Genomic DNA, 14,595 nt, shown 5'->3' on the forward strand with positions numbered 1-14,595 from the left:
TAATTAAAGCAGTAACTACAACCTTCTATCGACTTTGATTGTTTAAGCGGTTGGGAACCTTTGTCCAGAACTTTGGTTTCAACATTGATCTTAGTGTATATTGACTGCATGTATGTGTATTTCGTAATTTACTACTTTATTAGGTCAACTAAGTAGTAATGAGATACTAACGAAACACAACTGCAATACATAAGTTTTTAAGCTTTTCTTGACAAATTGTAACGATATAATTGAGTAGTATATATATATTTCGATGATTCTACATAATAATGAATATTTATGTTTTACGTGAGGTAAATTTCGTTTTTAAGGAAGAAAAATAAGTTCACTTGACAGCGTCTGTTTAGTTAAAGACAGAGACAAACTTTTCACCAGATGTCTTACCGGCTTGGATATCCTTGATAATTTGAACGGCACCATCTAGACCGTTTTTGTAAACTTTAACAGGGATGTGATGTAATTCGCCCTTTAGGAAATGTGGGTTAACCTTCTTGATGAATTCAACAACATGAGCTCTGTAGGCATCATCCTTTGGAAGAACATTACCAAATAATGGAACGTCGTAGCCTAGAGATAAATAAATAACTGTACTGGTAATTGCAACATTGTCTCTCTTGAATTCTGGCTTGATAGCATCGATGGTTAGACCCATGTAGTTCATAACTGTAGCTTTGCCGATTTCAGAAGCACATTGGTAAGTTTGGTTCAAAGTAGCTTCATTAGAAACACAGTCTAATAGCGTAGTGATATTTGGGTATTTGGCCTTAATTTGTTGAATGACATCAGTATCATGATAATCAAAGACTTCATCGGCACCATATTCTTTCAATTGCTTTTCATGACTCTTAGAGGCTACAGCAATAATCTTAGAGAAACAACTGTACTTCTTAGCCAGTTGGATCATTGGTTGACCCAGAGCAGTGGCAGCACCCCAGATTAACACTGGAGCATCTTCTTGAGGCTTAGTGGCTTCCCATTCATACTTCTTGTTGAAATGATAGAATAGAGTGGCACCAGCAGTAGTCCAAGAACATGGAATAGTGGCAGCACCTTCAAAAGTTCTAATAGCACCTTCTGGGATGTTATCTTTTCCGCTGAAATGGATATCAGCTGGAGTATGGAAACTCAATTGAGAATCTAGAGCAACATACTCTGCAAAAGCACCATTATCTGGAGTTCTGACAGAAGCACCATGGATGAAACCATAGACGGAGTCACCGACATGGAATTCATTAGAGTCGACACCATCAGCTAGTTTAACAATTTCACCAGCAATATCGCAACCAAGAAGGGAACCTTGTGGGCCCATGCCGAATTCAATATGTTTCCAATCAGTTGGGTTACCAGCAACAGCCTTTGGTTTGATTAATAGATAACCCTTTGGTAGATTTGGTAATGGGACGGTTTTGATGACAGGAGCTTTACCTTCGATAACGACAGCTTTCATAGTAGTTGGTAGAGACATGTTTATATATATATTTATATTGCAATGGATTTGAGATTGTGGTTGATAGAATTGATATTATCTTTCAATTGATCGTTTTTAGTAGACTTTGTGAAAGTGGGTTATAACAATATATGTAATGATGATAATGTTTTATATATATATGAGATGTACCATTAAATACTAAGAGTTAATTTAAAAGAGAAAGTAGGTTTTAAAATGATTGTATATTAAATATCTTCCTTTATATACTTTTTTCATTTGTCCCTTAAAGAGTTAAGAACCAAAAAAAACTAGAAGTAAAGAAAAAGAAAAGGGATATAGTAATTTCAAAATTCCGATCATCTAATTTGGTAACATCGAATAAATATCAAGTAAATCTTATTAAAATATGTTTAATTCAATTGAAAAACGAGGCTTCAAGTAAATCGTAGTCTACTTCAATGCAATATTAAATGTGAGTGTGTACAGTTCTTTCTCTTAATGTGAAATGCAAAACCCCCATTTAGTAATCTCACTGTAAGAAGAAACAAGTAGTCATCAACTCAGTGCATCATCCTCTTCAGCGATATTACTTTATTTTTTGAAATTTTTCGTTTATTTTGTAACGGTCCTTAAAGTAAAGAGGACGGAATACAAAAATACTAAATTTTTTCTTTTCGACGGCTGGTTCAAGCTATTTTATATGGGTACATATGGCAAATATTCGAGAATCCGATCCGGTCCGGTCCGGTCCGGTCCGGCCCGTACTGTGTTGTTTGAATTATTATTAATGATGGGTTACACTCTTTATTGGTTTAATACAATTTTAATTAAACTAAAATTAGATGACGTGTAGTTAGTTAATTACTCGAAAGATGTTGTTATCTCATGGCTGGGTTGTTCTTTCAACTTATAGAACCGGCATATAGTGCTATTTTTAAAGAGTTTTTACGTTTTATTTAGTTGATATGTGAATAATTAAGAAGTCAAATGTCTTGGGAGGTTAACCAGTTTTTGAGAAGTTACAATTTCATATTTTGTAATGTGTTTGACAATTTCATAAATTAATATTTTGTAATGTGTTTTGTTATGCTGTCTTTTGCTGTTTAAAACAGACTTAATAAAACATAATGCCGACCAACTTGATTCAATTTCAAATTTGTTTATTTTTTAACAAATTGAACTTATTATTGATGAATTTATAAATTTCATAACTACTATTCTTGGTTCGAATAATGATTCTAAGCTTATCCTTCTACAGCAACCAATACGACAAAGTCTGTTAAGAACAAAACAATCCCATAAGTACATATGTTTGAGATGTATATAACGCTGTTATGCTAAGTGGTTGAACCTTTTCCAGTTTTAGATATTTGATAATTTAGAAATACAAGTCAGTTCTAACTTCTCGTTTAGTATCTCACTGAATAAACAAACGAACAAGAGGGAATTAAAATTATGCCGTTCTGAATCTACTTACCAGGATCAGGAAACAAATATATTGGCAGTCACAACTTATGCTAATTATTAACCTACATATCTTGTTTCTCATTATAATATAACTTGTTCCATCTTGTGCTTATTGCGAATGTATAAAAATTAGAAACTCTTGATAGTTACCCGCAGATATTAAAAAAATTTTCAAAAAAAGTGAAAATTTCATTTCTAAGAAACGGAATGAGATGAGATGAGATGAGCATCACTATGTAAAAGAAGATAAGTCATATGGGTCTCTTGTAAGTTGAATTTTCAGGTAATTATATTAAATAACTTTTATTCCTTCTAATTTATAGCTAAACATTACAGTCCATTACTCCGAAAACAATTAAAGATATCAAGGAACCATGGCCAAGAAAGCTATTGATTCACGTATCCCATCACTAATTAGAAATGGTGCACAGACAAAGCAAAGATCTTTCTTTGTGATTGTCGGTGATCGTGCAAGAAACCAATTACCAAATCTGCATTATTTGATGATGAGTGCTGATTTAAAAATGAACAAGTCTGTATTATGGGCTTACAAGAAGAAACTTTTAGGTTTCACATCTCATAGAAAGAAAAGAGAAGCTAAAATAAAGAAGGAAATTAAGAGAGGTACTAGAGAGGCAAACACACAAGATCCCTTCGAAAGTTTTATTTCAAACCAAGATATTAGATATGTCTATTACCGTGAAACTGAAAAAATTCTAGGTAACACGTATGGTATGTGTGTTTTGCAAGATTTCGAAGCTTTAACTCCAAACCTATTGGCAAGAACTGTCGAAACTGTTGAAGGTGGTGGTATTGTTGTTATCTTATTGAAATCAATGGCATCTTTGAAACAACTGTACACAATGACCATGGATATTCATTCTCGTTATAGAACTGAAGCACATGATGACGTTGTTGCTAGATTCAATGAAAGATTTATCCTATCCTTAGGTGGAAATGAAAACTGTTTAGTGGTTGATGATGAATTGAATGTTCTACCAATTTCTGGTGCGAAGAATGTTAAACCACTTCCTCCAAAGGACGATGATGAATTATCCCCAAAACAAATAGAATTGAAGGACTTAAAGGAATCATTAGAAGATGTTCAACCTGCTGGGTCTTTAGTAGGTTTATCCAGGACAGTTAACCAAGCACATGCGATTCTAACGTTTATAGATTCTATTTCGGAGAAAACTTTGAACTCTACGGTGGCTCTGACTGCTGGTAGAGGTAGAGGTAAATCTGCAGCCTTAGGTATCTCGATTGCTGCTGCTATATCCCATGGGTATTCAAATATTTTTGTGACTTCACCATCCCCTGAGAATTTAAAGACATTATTTGCATTTATTTTCAAAGGGTTCGATGCACTAGACTATCAGGAACATATCGATTATGACATCATTCAATCTACCAACCCTGAGTTTAACAACGCTATTGTCAGAGTTGATATCAAGAGAGGCCACAGACAAACTATCCAATATATTGTTCCACAAGATGCTCATGTCCTAGGTCAAGCTGAATTATTGGTCATCGATGAAGCAGCTGCTATTCCATTACCAATTGTGAAAAACTTATTAGGTCCTTACTTGGTGTTTATGGCCTCTACAATCAATGGTTATGAAGGTACTGGTAGATCTTTATCACTAAAATTGATCCAACAACTTCGTACACAAGCTAACACTGGTGGCAGAAATATCAACCAAACTGCTATTGTCTCTAGAGATAACAAAAAGGATTTCACCTCTAGCGTCGGTACTCGTACTCTTAAGGAGATTGTATTAGATGAACCAATCAGATATGCTGACGGCGACGCCGTTGAAAAATGGTTAAACAAATTATTATGTTTGGATGTCACTCTAATAAAGAACCCAAGATTTGCGGCTAATGGTACACCCCACCCATCCGAATGCAACTTATTTATTGTAAACAGGGATACTTTATTTTCATACCATCCTGTTTCTGAAAATTTCTTAGAAAAAATGATGGCATTGTACGTTTCTTCTCACTATAAAAATTCTCCTAACGATTTGCAATTAATGAGTGATGCACCTGCGCATCAATTATTTGTCCTTTTACCACCTATTAACCCTAAAGATGGTGGTAGAATCCCGGACCCACTTTGTGTTATTCAAATCGCACTAGAAGGTGAAATCTCCAAACAAAGTGTAAGAAATTCTCTATCTAGAGGGCAAAGAGCTGGTGGTGATCTAATCCCTTGGTTAATTTCTCAACAATTCCAAGATGAGGAATTTGCAGGTCTAAGTGGTGCCCGTGTTGTCAGAATTGCTACTAATCCTGAATATTCTTCCATGGGTTACGGTTCTCGTGCTCTTGAACTACTGGGTGATTATTTTGAAGGTAAATTTACGGATATGTCTGAAGATACCAAACCAAGGGATTTTTCCATTTCAAGAGTCAATGATAGTGACTTAAGAAAATCTAACTTATTAAAGGATGATGTCAAACTAAGAGATGCTAAAACTTTGCCACCTCTATTGTTGAAGCTATCTGAACAACCTCCTCATTATTTGCATTACCTTGGTGTTTCTTACGGTTTAACACCATCATTACATAAGTTCTGGAAGAATTGTAAATATGTCCCCGTATACCTACGTCAGACAGCGAATGATCTTACTGGTGAACACACGTGTGTCATGTTAAAGGTTTTGGATGGTAGAGAACCAAATTGGTTAGTTTCATTTGCTACTGATTTCCACAAAAGATTCTTATCTCTTCTATCTTACCAATTTTCTAAGTTCACATCAGTTCAATCTTTAAGTGTTCTTGAAAGTGCAGACAAGGCAGAGAGCTTATATTCCAGGGCTGAAAATAGTAGGAAAGTATCTTTATTGGATAAATCTCAACTAGACGATATATTTTCTCCATTTGACTTAAAGAGATTGGATAGTTACTCAAATAACCTACTTGATTACCATGTTATTGTTGACCTCTTACCAATGCTTTCTATTTTGTATTTCAGCGGTAAGATGGGTGATGGTGTCAGTCTATCAAGTGTCCAATGCGCAATCTTATTGGCTATTGGTCTACAACACAAGAGTATCGATGACATTACAAAGGAGCTAAATCTTCCTTCCAATCAAACAATTGCCATGTTTTCTAAGATCATGAGAAAATTCTCTATTTACTTCCGTTCTATCTTAAATGAATCATTCGAGAAGGCTCTACCTGCTCTAAACGATGAGCAGGTTGCAGAAATGAATGGTGAAGAGATTAAAAGATTGAATGCTGCTGAAACGTTTGACCAAATGGAGGAAGATCTTGAAGAAGCTGGTGATGTAGCTGTCAGAGCCATGAGAGAGAAACAAAAGGAATTGATAGATTCACTGAACCTAGATAAATACGCTATCAATGATAATGGTGGCGATTGGGATGAATCAAACAAGGGCCTGGAAAAGGCTGCCAAATCTAAAGGTGTCGTCAGTGTGAAGACTGGACACAAGAGAACAACTGAAAAATCAGAAGATATTTACAACAATGAAATAAAGGCTCTACACAAAAGTAAGAAGTCTAAGAAAAGTTCCAAATAAGTCATTTAGAATATATATAGCAGTAAATATATAATGTATAATAGAAATCTACCTGAAATATTGTCACGCTATACGAACTAAGGGCCGACCAACAACGAAAATGTTCTCTCGCTACTTTGATCTTCAGCGAAAAATCGAAAATAATAATTCCTCTAATGAATGGTGACGAGTTAGCACATATGAATAGACATGTAAGAGTTTGTAACTCATGGAAAAAGGGTGTCTTAAAGGTTTTCTAAGTATTTATTGTTGCTCTTAATTTAGAGATAATCATTAAAGTCGAGTACTTAAACACTATCACAATAAGTTGTATCAAAAATACATATAAATAAAAATGGTTGAACTAACTGAAATTAAGGACGAATCTAATGGTACTGTCGAAACCCCACAAACTGTTCCATCTGAACCATTAAACACTGCTGAAACTAAGGAAGCTGTTGCAGAAGAAGAAAATGAAGAGGATGAAGAAGATAGCGATTTCGATGATGACTTTGATGAAAATGAAACCTTCTTCGAAAGAATCGTGGCATTAAAGGATATTGTTTCTCCAAAGCAAAGACAGACCGTCTGTGGCTTCTTCACAAGTACCACTACCTTCTTTAAAAGCGCATTTGCTAAAGGTGGAAGTTTAACTTGGGCATTAACAACATCTGCTTTATTGCTAGGTGTTCCATTATCCCTTTCGATACTTGCTGAACAACAATTGATTGAAATGGAAAAGACTTTCGATTTACAAAAGGATGCCAATGATTTATTAGGTACTGATGCTTCTGCACCAGCCACTGCTGCCTAAATTTAAACCGATATTTTACTTGTTATATTAATTTTTATTTTCTTACGGAAGGATATTCCTAACTAATCATTATTTTTAAAATGTTTTAAACAGTATATTATTACAGTTCATGTGCAAAAAAAATCGTTCACTATTTTTAATTATGTAATGAAACCAAATATATAAGTCCGTGTATATAGTAATAGTGAAGATTTAATGATATACTTACAAAATTTAACAGTAAATATTTAGTTGACTGTTCCATCACACTCATACTTTCTTTGGGTGTTTAATAGTCAGCGCATAAACATCCAAAAATTGAGTGAACTCAAAAATGATATCATTAATAAACATACCATGAATACCGAGGGCAAGACCCAATCCCATCCAGACTAAAGCATATATAACTTTGTTCTCATCAGAACCAATTATTTTAGTCATGACAATGAAGCAAACTAATTGGAGGGATGGAATATACATTGCCACATTATAAAGAGGGAACTCTTGTAATGTTAAGTGTGCTACAATGATACGACCTACCACGAAGGCCATACTTAAACCAATACTCAATATCAATGGCAACGTCATAAATCTTTCATCGACCAAGACCAGAATGAAAACAGATGCAAAGAATAAGAAAAATGGAATTAATCCGTTAATTGCATTAGATATTTTGGAATCAACTTTTGATTTGTGGGCAGGATCAGAACCAGCATGCTCTTTGTAATAATCAGAAACATTTTTTGTGGCAGCTGAAATGTTAAACAACAACGCAACAGAAGAGAATGTGTTCATTAAATGTATAGTTTCAAAATTAATCATTCTACCGTCATATGGAATCTGAAACAATGTGGTATGCCAGATCGTTTGAGGACCAAATACACCGGTTAGGAAATATAATACACATAACATCATTATACCTTCAACAGGCCCACAGAATTCTGATAGGAATAGTTTATGGGTATGGTATTCCTCCCATGTACTTAAGTAAAAATTACATAGCACACTGAATTGGGCAAAAATAAACATGTAACTATATCCAATTCCTGTAGTGGAAATGTACAGTAGCAATGATAAAGTTGTATTAATGGAATCAATACAATGGTCAAATAACTCCCCCAATGGTCCCGATTGGCCAGTACGACGTGCGTGCATACCATCACAGGCATCGAATGTTTGGTACAAAAACATCCCTAGAGCATAAGAGTAGTAAGTCCAACGAGGTGTCTCTTGCGAAAGATCTGGGTCGTAATAGAGCACAGTCAAGACATTGATGATGATAAATGTCAATCCAGAGAGCGTGACCAAGTTAGGAGCCATCCACACAGGGAATATAAGGGCAACTTTTCTCCAGAATGTTTTTAGAAAAGCATTGGATAATATTGAGTGATCCTCACTCTGGTATCTGTAAAGCTTTAAATTGTTTAGCGCATTCTCTGGTATAAAGAACCCCATCTTTTAAAAAAACTTAAACTAGTTATGAACAAATCAGTGTTGTATGTTCTTTTAAATTATAACAAGATAATCGTGAACCTTTAATAAAGCTGTTGGATCTATCTTCGTATATCGATCTCTATCTTTTGACATTTCTTTGTTCTCTCCTTACCTTAAAAAGTGAAAATTTCAAGATGGCGATGTCAAAGACAAACACGCGTTCAACTGAAGATGTCATTATCAGATGAGCGTCAATGTATAATACATATATTGCGCTATGTGTGTGCTTTATCTTTGAGAATAGCAAACCCGTATATTAGACTTTCCTTTGGTTAGCAATTGAAATATATACCTTTTGAATATATCATAATTATATTCAAAATGTCAAATAATGACTCTACTAAAAAAGTTATTCTTATCGGTCTTAGTGGATGTTCGTCTACAGGTAAAACTACGTTAGCCAAATTGGCCTCACAATTTCTTCCAAATTCAGTTCTTATACATGAAGATGACTTTTATAAGCACGATGAAGAAGTACCTATGAATACAAAATACGGTATTAGAGATTGGGACTCCCCAGAAGCATTGAATTTACTATTGTTTAAAAAAGAATTGAACATTATTAAGAATACTGGACAAATAGCGACTAAGTTAATTCATAACAATAACGTTGACAATATTAGCAAATTTGCTTTATCTGAAAGTTTTTTGGAAGAGTTATCACTCAAAACTCAATCCATTGATGACAAATACAATTTGGTCATTGTAGATGGATTCATGTTATATAATAATAATGACATTTCATCGGAATTTGATTTAAGATTATTTATCCGAGCACCATACAAGACTCTAAAAAAGAGAAGAGATTCAAGAAATGGATACCAGACACTGGATTCATTTTGGGTTGATCCACCTTATTATTTTGATGAGTTTGTTTATAAATCATACGAAGAAAATCATAAATCGTTATTCCAAAACGAAGATGTTGAAGGTAAATTGACGACTCAAGCTGCAAAAGAAATTAGAGACTTTAATAATGATGACGGTGTATCTATTGAAGAATCATTATCATGGGTTATCGACCAAATTGCTTCATTTTGCAAAGATTAAATATGAAAGAAAAAAGTACAAAAAATCCTCTTTTTGTTATGAATGAATGCCAAATTAATAGGGAGAACACTGTGACATCTAAATCTTCTTCTGTTAAAACAAATATCAACTTAATGGATTGATAAACATATTATTATTCCCGTAGTATCAATTTTAGAGACTTAACCAATTTTAATAACATTTCTTTCATCTTTCTTTACAGTTACGGCAACGTAAAATGCAGTTGTATATACAGTATATTGTTCAAATATATCCTTTAAATACTTTGGAAACAATGTAAGCACCTTTTTTAAGGTCATAGAGATTGTTTGTTTTTCCATATGGAAATACTTATCAGCTTCTTTAGAACATTAATTTCAATCAGAATTACAAAATATATTATATGTATGTAACTGAGAGCTATATTTATCTCAAATTAACCACCTTTACGTCCATTGTCTTCTTTGATTTGGGTCCAACCCCTTTCAACTATTTTTTTAACCAATTGAAGTGAGTTGTTATTATCCGATTCCTCCAATTGTATAATGTTCTCGATATTGTATGGATACAATATTTTTATATATTGCAGCGCAATTATGTCTCTACCTTTCCATTCGATTTGCGGAAGGGTGTTTGACAAAATATCAAATATAGTCTTACCTTCATGGGTTATCTGATAATCAATGTTTTCGACAAACGGGGTTTGATCATCTAGAACGTCTCTTAAAAGATTTCGAATCCTTTCTATATTCACATAATTCGGGTTTAATTGTTGTTTTCCTAACATATTATTTTGAGATAGTTTGTCAATGACGTCTAATCGTTTGATGAATGAGAACTTAATGACCTTAAACGAGAATATAGAATTACCTTTTTTGGCAGTTTGTAAAGTTATTGTACCATTTGAAGAGTTGAATGAATATATCTTACCTTCTGTCACACCATCAATCAAATTTGTAATCTTTACTCTGAACCCCAAAATATGTTGTAAATCCATACTCATTATAATCTAAATAATGCTATTTTTAAGTGAACTGAATTAACAAATATGTATAAATCTATAAATATATATTAGGGGGCATATCCATTGAGCGACAAAACATAGACTCAAAGCCTAAAATTCAATTAGTTTAACCAAAAATGAATAAAGATGGGAATCAATGGCTTATACCTTTGAAATTGTGCCGTTCAATAGCAGGATCGATTTCTTCGTTTGCTTTTGCTATTAATTTTAAATTCGGGATGTCCATCTGATTCAGCTTTCTTTAGCCTTGTTGTTACTATTATTTTTCTTCTACTTTTCCAAAATATGGTTTATTTCAAAAGCCCATGGCAAAATCATAAGGCACGTTAGGATGTTTGTGGATTAAGAAATGTAGACACAAGAATCATCATAAAACCTTTGAAAAGTAGGTTAAGTGCTGTTTATACCTTACTATAGTACTTCAATATTTGCTAGTTTTTATACTTTCTAAGGAGTACACATCTCGAGAAGTCCTTAATCAAAATAAGATTTTAGTACCTCAAATCAAATGAGCAAGAATAACAATAGCTGTAGAAAACTTAACAGCAATATTGCAAGGTCTACCTCCCTAGATAATTTGAATTACAAAAAGATAGCTGTGTCGCCACCTAAATTTCGAGATGATACCGTTACAGCTGATAGTTTAAATGGTGGTACTTCAAAGATAGATACGAAACAATGGGATAATCCTTTGCTACGTGATTTGGATAACATACTAAGAAATAAACTGAAGATAAATCCAGAGAGTCCTGTAATTAGTAGAAATAATTCATTGAAAAATTTAAGATCTGTAAGTGACCCTAAAAAACACGCATTTATGAAAGAATTGGGTCTTGATGGTGATATTACCACAGTAAATCAAGTACCATTTGGCCCAAGAGATGGATCAGATGATTCTTCGAGTAGTGACTCTTCTGATGAAGAAACAGGAATTGAAGATGACGATGAGGAGGAATTTGTAAATGTTGATGAAATTGATGGTCCTATTGGAAATCACCTACCTGACAAAAGAGCTAATATCGATATGAACAAAGGTGACAATATTGATTATAATCTTTCTGCTAACCAAGATTTTCAAAAGAGTATAGACAAAAGAGTTGCAGAGTTAGATAGTGGATTATCTGCAGAAAAACAACCTCAATTGAAGATTGATTGGGAATTTAAAACCAATTACGGATTGGAACATGAACTTGGTGATTGGTTCTCAATAGCAGATTATAATCACCTACCTTCACTTATTTCTAGTTTTAAGAAGTATGTTAATAATAAGGACAAATTTATTATGGACGATGATTATGCTGAATCTATCATAAAAACATTAACTGATGATCTATCAGTAGATTTGCAATCAAATCTATTAACGTTATGTTACATTTCACTTGGAAATTTCCAACAATCCAATTCCAAGGACGACCAAGTTAGTTTAATACGACGTAATAATACCATAATGTTTGATTATCTAAAAGAAATTATAAACGCATTTAAAGATGTTGCAACATTATGTCGTGATGAGAATAAAAACTTAAAAAAAAATACTACACTATTGTTTTATGCATGCAATATTTTATTCACACTGATTAATGTCGCTGTTGAGACAAGAGAAGAAAATTATGTTGCTGTAAGTAAATTAATCCAAATATTTGAAGATGAGAAGCTATTACAATATTTGACTCAATACATAGAACATTGGCGTTGGAATAGTCGTTTATCCATGAGAATAAGAAATATTATTTCATTATTATTTAGTTTGTTATTATTACAATTTGGAAATATTGACACTTATAAGAAAACGAAGAAAAGTTTATACAAGTATCATGGTATTGAAAGGAAAGAAAAATCATATCAGACTCTATCAGTTTCGCCTCTGCATTTTCAGGCATTCCAGGATGACATTACAGCAAGATTTCCAACCTTTGATATGAGTAATTCTAAGTTACCCCAATCAATTGATAATACAAATTCCTTATCTCAGTTCCTCGAAATACCCAGATCAAAGGCGAAGAGTTCTTTGAATTCCACTCTTCCTGCACCTGGTAAACATCTGGCAACTCCTGCACCTTCGCCACCTATGTCACCAATCTTAATTCCATATAATGATGGAATAAAAACAAGGAAATCCTTTCAGACAAATATGGCATACCCGTATTTATATCCTAGTGATGAAGAAAATGACAATGAATTATCTATCAAGATATCAAATGGTATGCAATCTAAAAATGGAAGAGATGGAGACGTTTTTATACCACATAGTGTCGAAGAAGCTGCTGAAATCTTAAAAAAGAACTTGGATATAAAATTGAGCATTATGCAATTATGGAACGAAAGAGATTTCTTTATGGCTACTGAGCGTGGTTGGGAACGAGACGATATTTCAAAAAAATATGATTACTCTAGGCTTTTAAACCTTGATAGTTTAGAGGAAATTAATATAATGAAAAGGATTGATACGTATTATAAGGACAGTTTTGCCAGTTTTAATTCTCTCATATTCGTATTATGCCAAATTATGGAATCTAATTTGAATAATGTAGAATACAGAGAGGAAGATCTTCCTGAAGGAGTGACAATGGAGACCATGATGTCCCAGTTAGAAATAGTAAAAGCAAAAGAATTATCCTTAAGATCTTCAGTAGGAATTTTTTATATACTTTTGAAATGGTTTAAGCTAAATCATATTTTGAAGTTCGAACAATTTTCTGCCCTCTTGTATGACTCTGGTTATATTAATACGTGTTCCGCAGTTTTAGGCAAATACTCTTTGGTTTATGCCGATAAAGCATATAATAAGACTCTGAAATCTCCAAATACTTTATGGAATTTGTGCTCCAAGTTTAATCCAATATACTCAAAATCATTACTCGAACAAGAGCCAGAAAAAAAAGATATCAATATAACATTATTGACTACAGTAACATATATATTAAGGGTATTAAGAAAAGTTACTGGTGATAAGACACATCGTTTGAAATCTTTACCACTTTCTGTCGGGACATTGTTTAAACAATATTATTCTGTTTTTAATTTGGATGTTTATCATCCAATGCTCCGTATAATTAGAGAACTTACTCCATTTAAAAACAAGAGATGGAAGTCGGAACATATGGATTTGATATCAGGCGTGTTTCTTTATGAGAGGTTGGAGTTAATTGATAACTGGGTTACTGGTAAAGATATATCCGGTGAATTGATGGATGCATATGGACAAGAGGTGGCCCTTAGGGCATTGGTTCAGTTCTATAATTTTGAACATTACCAAAAGTCGTTAGAGGAATTAGGATATATGAAACGAACGGTATCACATTCAAATTTACTATACAAGGATTCGGAATATAATGATATGTAAGGACTCTATAATTCTAAAATAAGTTATTTCAAGATTTTTTTAAATTGAAAGTGATAATTTTAAATAGAAACATAAAATAAACAGAATTTTCATTTTAGTTTTTAATACAAAAAAGTGGAACACACATTTTGAAACTACAACTATACAGTATCTTGTAAAAACTTTAAACAACAATTATGGTCTTTCAGAGATTATTAGAATTGCTGAATCCTAATTCTCTATAGAGCCATACAATGAGTTTATGAAAACTCAAAATAATTAAAATTACTAAAATGGAACTAACCAAATAAGATAAACAAGCTACTAACGTCAATCTTTATCAAAAATACTTCGATGTCCACTTGTAACTTATAATGATTTAGTCTCTCGCTGATAATAAGTGATTCACTAATTACTCTTTGACACTCACTATCTTAATATCTGAAAGGATTTCGCGCTGACTTTTACAAACTTCCCAAAATGACGCCAAAAGGACCATCGGATTAACGA

The 14,595-nt window shown here is 33.2% G+C and overlaps 7 protein-coding genes across 7 annotated transcripts; 4 read left to right on the forward strand and 3 right to left on the reverse strand.

The window, feature by feature from the left end:
* Positions 1-343: 343 nt before the first annotated feature.
* KABA2_01S10604 (zinc-binding alcohol dehydrogenase family protein) lies at positions 344-1,465 on the reverse strand (the record flags this gene model as incomplete). Its single annotated transcript, XM_041548409.1, has 1 exon — positions 344-1,465. The coding sequence occupies one exon, from the start codon at positions 1,463-1,465 to the stop codon at positions 344-346; it is 1,122 nt and encodes a 373-aa protein (XP_041404343.1).
* Positions 1,466-3,270: 1,805 nt separating this feature from the next.
* On the forward strand, positions 3,271-6,444 carry KRE33 (ribosome biosynthesis protein KRE33; the record flags this gene model as incomplete). Its single annotated transcript, XM_041548410.1, has 1 exon — positions 3,271-6,444. One exon carries the CDS (start codon positions 3,271-3,273, stop codon positions 6,442-6,444), a length of 3,174 nt encoding a protein of 1,057 aa, XP_041404344.1.
* A 334-nt stretch (positions 6,445-6,778) lies between these two features.
* TOM22 (Tom22p) lies at positions 6,779-7,237 on the forward strand (the record flags this gene model as incomplete). The annotated part of the gene is made up of 1 exon (XM_041548411.1): positions 6,779-7,237. One exon carries the CDS (start codon positions 6,779-6,781, stop codon positions 7,235-7,237), a length of 459 nt encoding a protein of 152 aa, XP_041404345.1.
* A 249-nt stretch (positions 7,238-7,486) lies between these two features.
* Positions 7,487-8,671, reverse strand: CPT1 (diacylglycerol cholinephosphotransferase; the record flags this gene model as incomplete). The annotated part of the gene is made up of 1 exon (XM_041548412.1): positions 7,487-8,671. One exon carries the CDS (start codon positions 8,669-8,671, stop codon positions 7,487-7,489), a length of 1,185 nt encoding a protein of 394 aa, XP_041404346.1.
* A 360-nt stretch (positions 8,672-9,031) lies between these two features.
* Positions 9,032-9,760, forward strand: NRK1 (ribosylnicotinamide kinase; the record flags this gene model as incomplete). The annotated part of the gene is made up of 1 exon (XM_041548413.1): positions 9,032-9,760. The coding sequence occupies one exon, from the start codon at positions 9,032-9,034 to the stop codon at positions 9,758-9,760; it is 729 nt and encodes a 242-aa protein (XP_041404347.1).
* A 415-nt stretch (positions 9,761-10,175) lies between these two features.
* LSM12 (Lsm12p) lies at positions 10,176-10,742 on the reverse strand (the record flags this gene model as incomplete). Its single annotated transcript, XM_041548414.1, has 1 exon — positions 10,176-10,742. The coding sequence occupies one exon, from the start codon at positions 10,740-10,742 to the stop codon at positions 10,176-10,178; it is 567 nt and encodes a 188-aa protein (XP_041404348.1).
* A 529-nt stretch (positions 10,743-11,271) lies between these two features.
* Positions 11,272-14,106, forward strand: FAR11 (Far11p; the record flags this gene model as incomplete). The annotated part of the gene is made up of 1 exon (XM_041548415.1): positions 11,272-14,106. One exon carries the CDS (start codon positions 11,272-11,274, stop codon positions 14,104-14,106), a length of 2,835 nt encoding a protein of 944 aa, XP_041404349.1.
* Between the last annotated feature and the right edge of the window lie 489 nt (positions 14,107-14,595).

This window comes from Maudiozyma barnettii (genome assembly GCF_903064755.1).
Source record: "Maudiozyma barnettii strain CLIB 1767 genome assembly, contig: KABA2_01, whole genome shotgun sequence".
Lineage (NCBI taxonomy): Eukaryota > Fungi > Ascomycota > Saccharomycetes > Saccharomycetales > Saccharomycetaceae > Maudiozyma > Maudiozyma barnettii.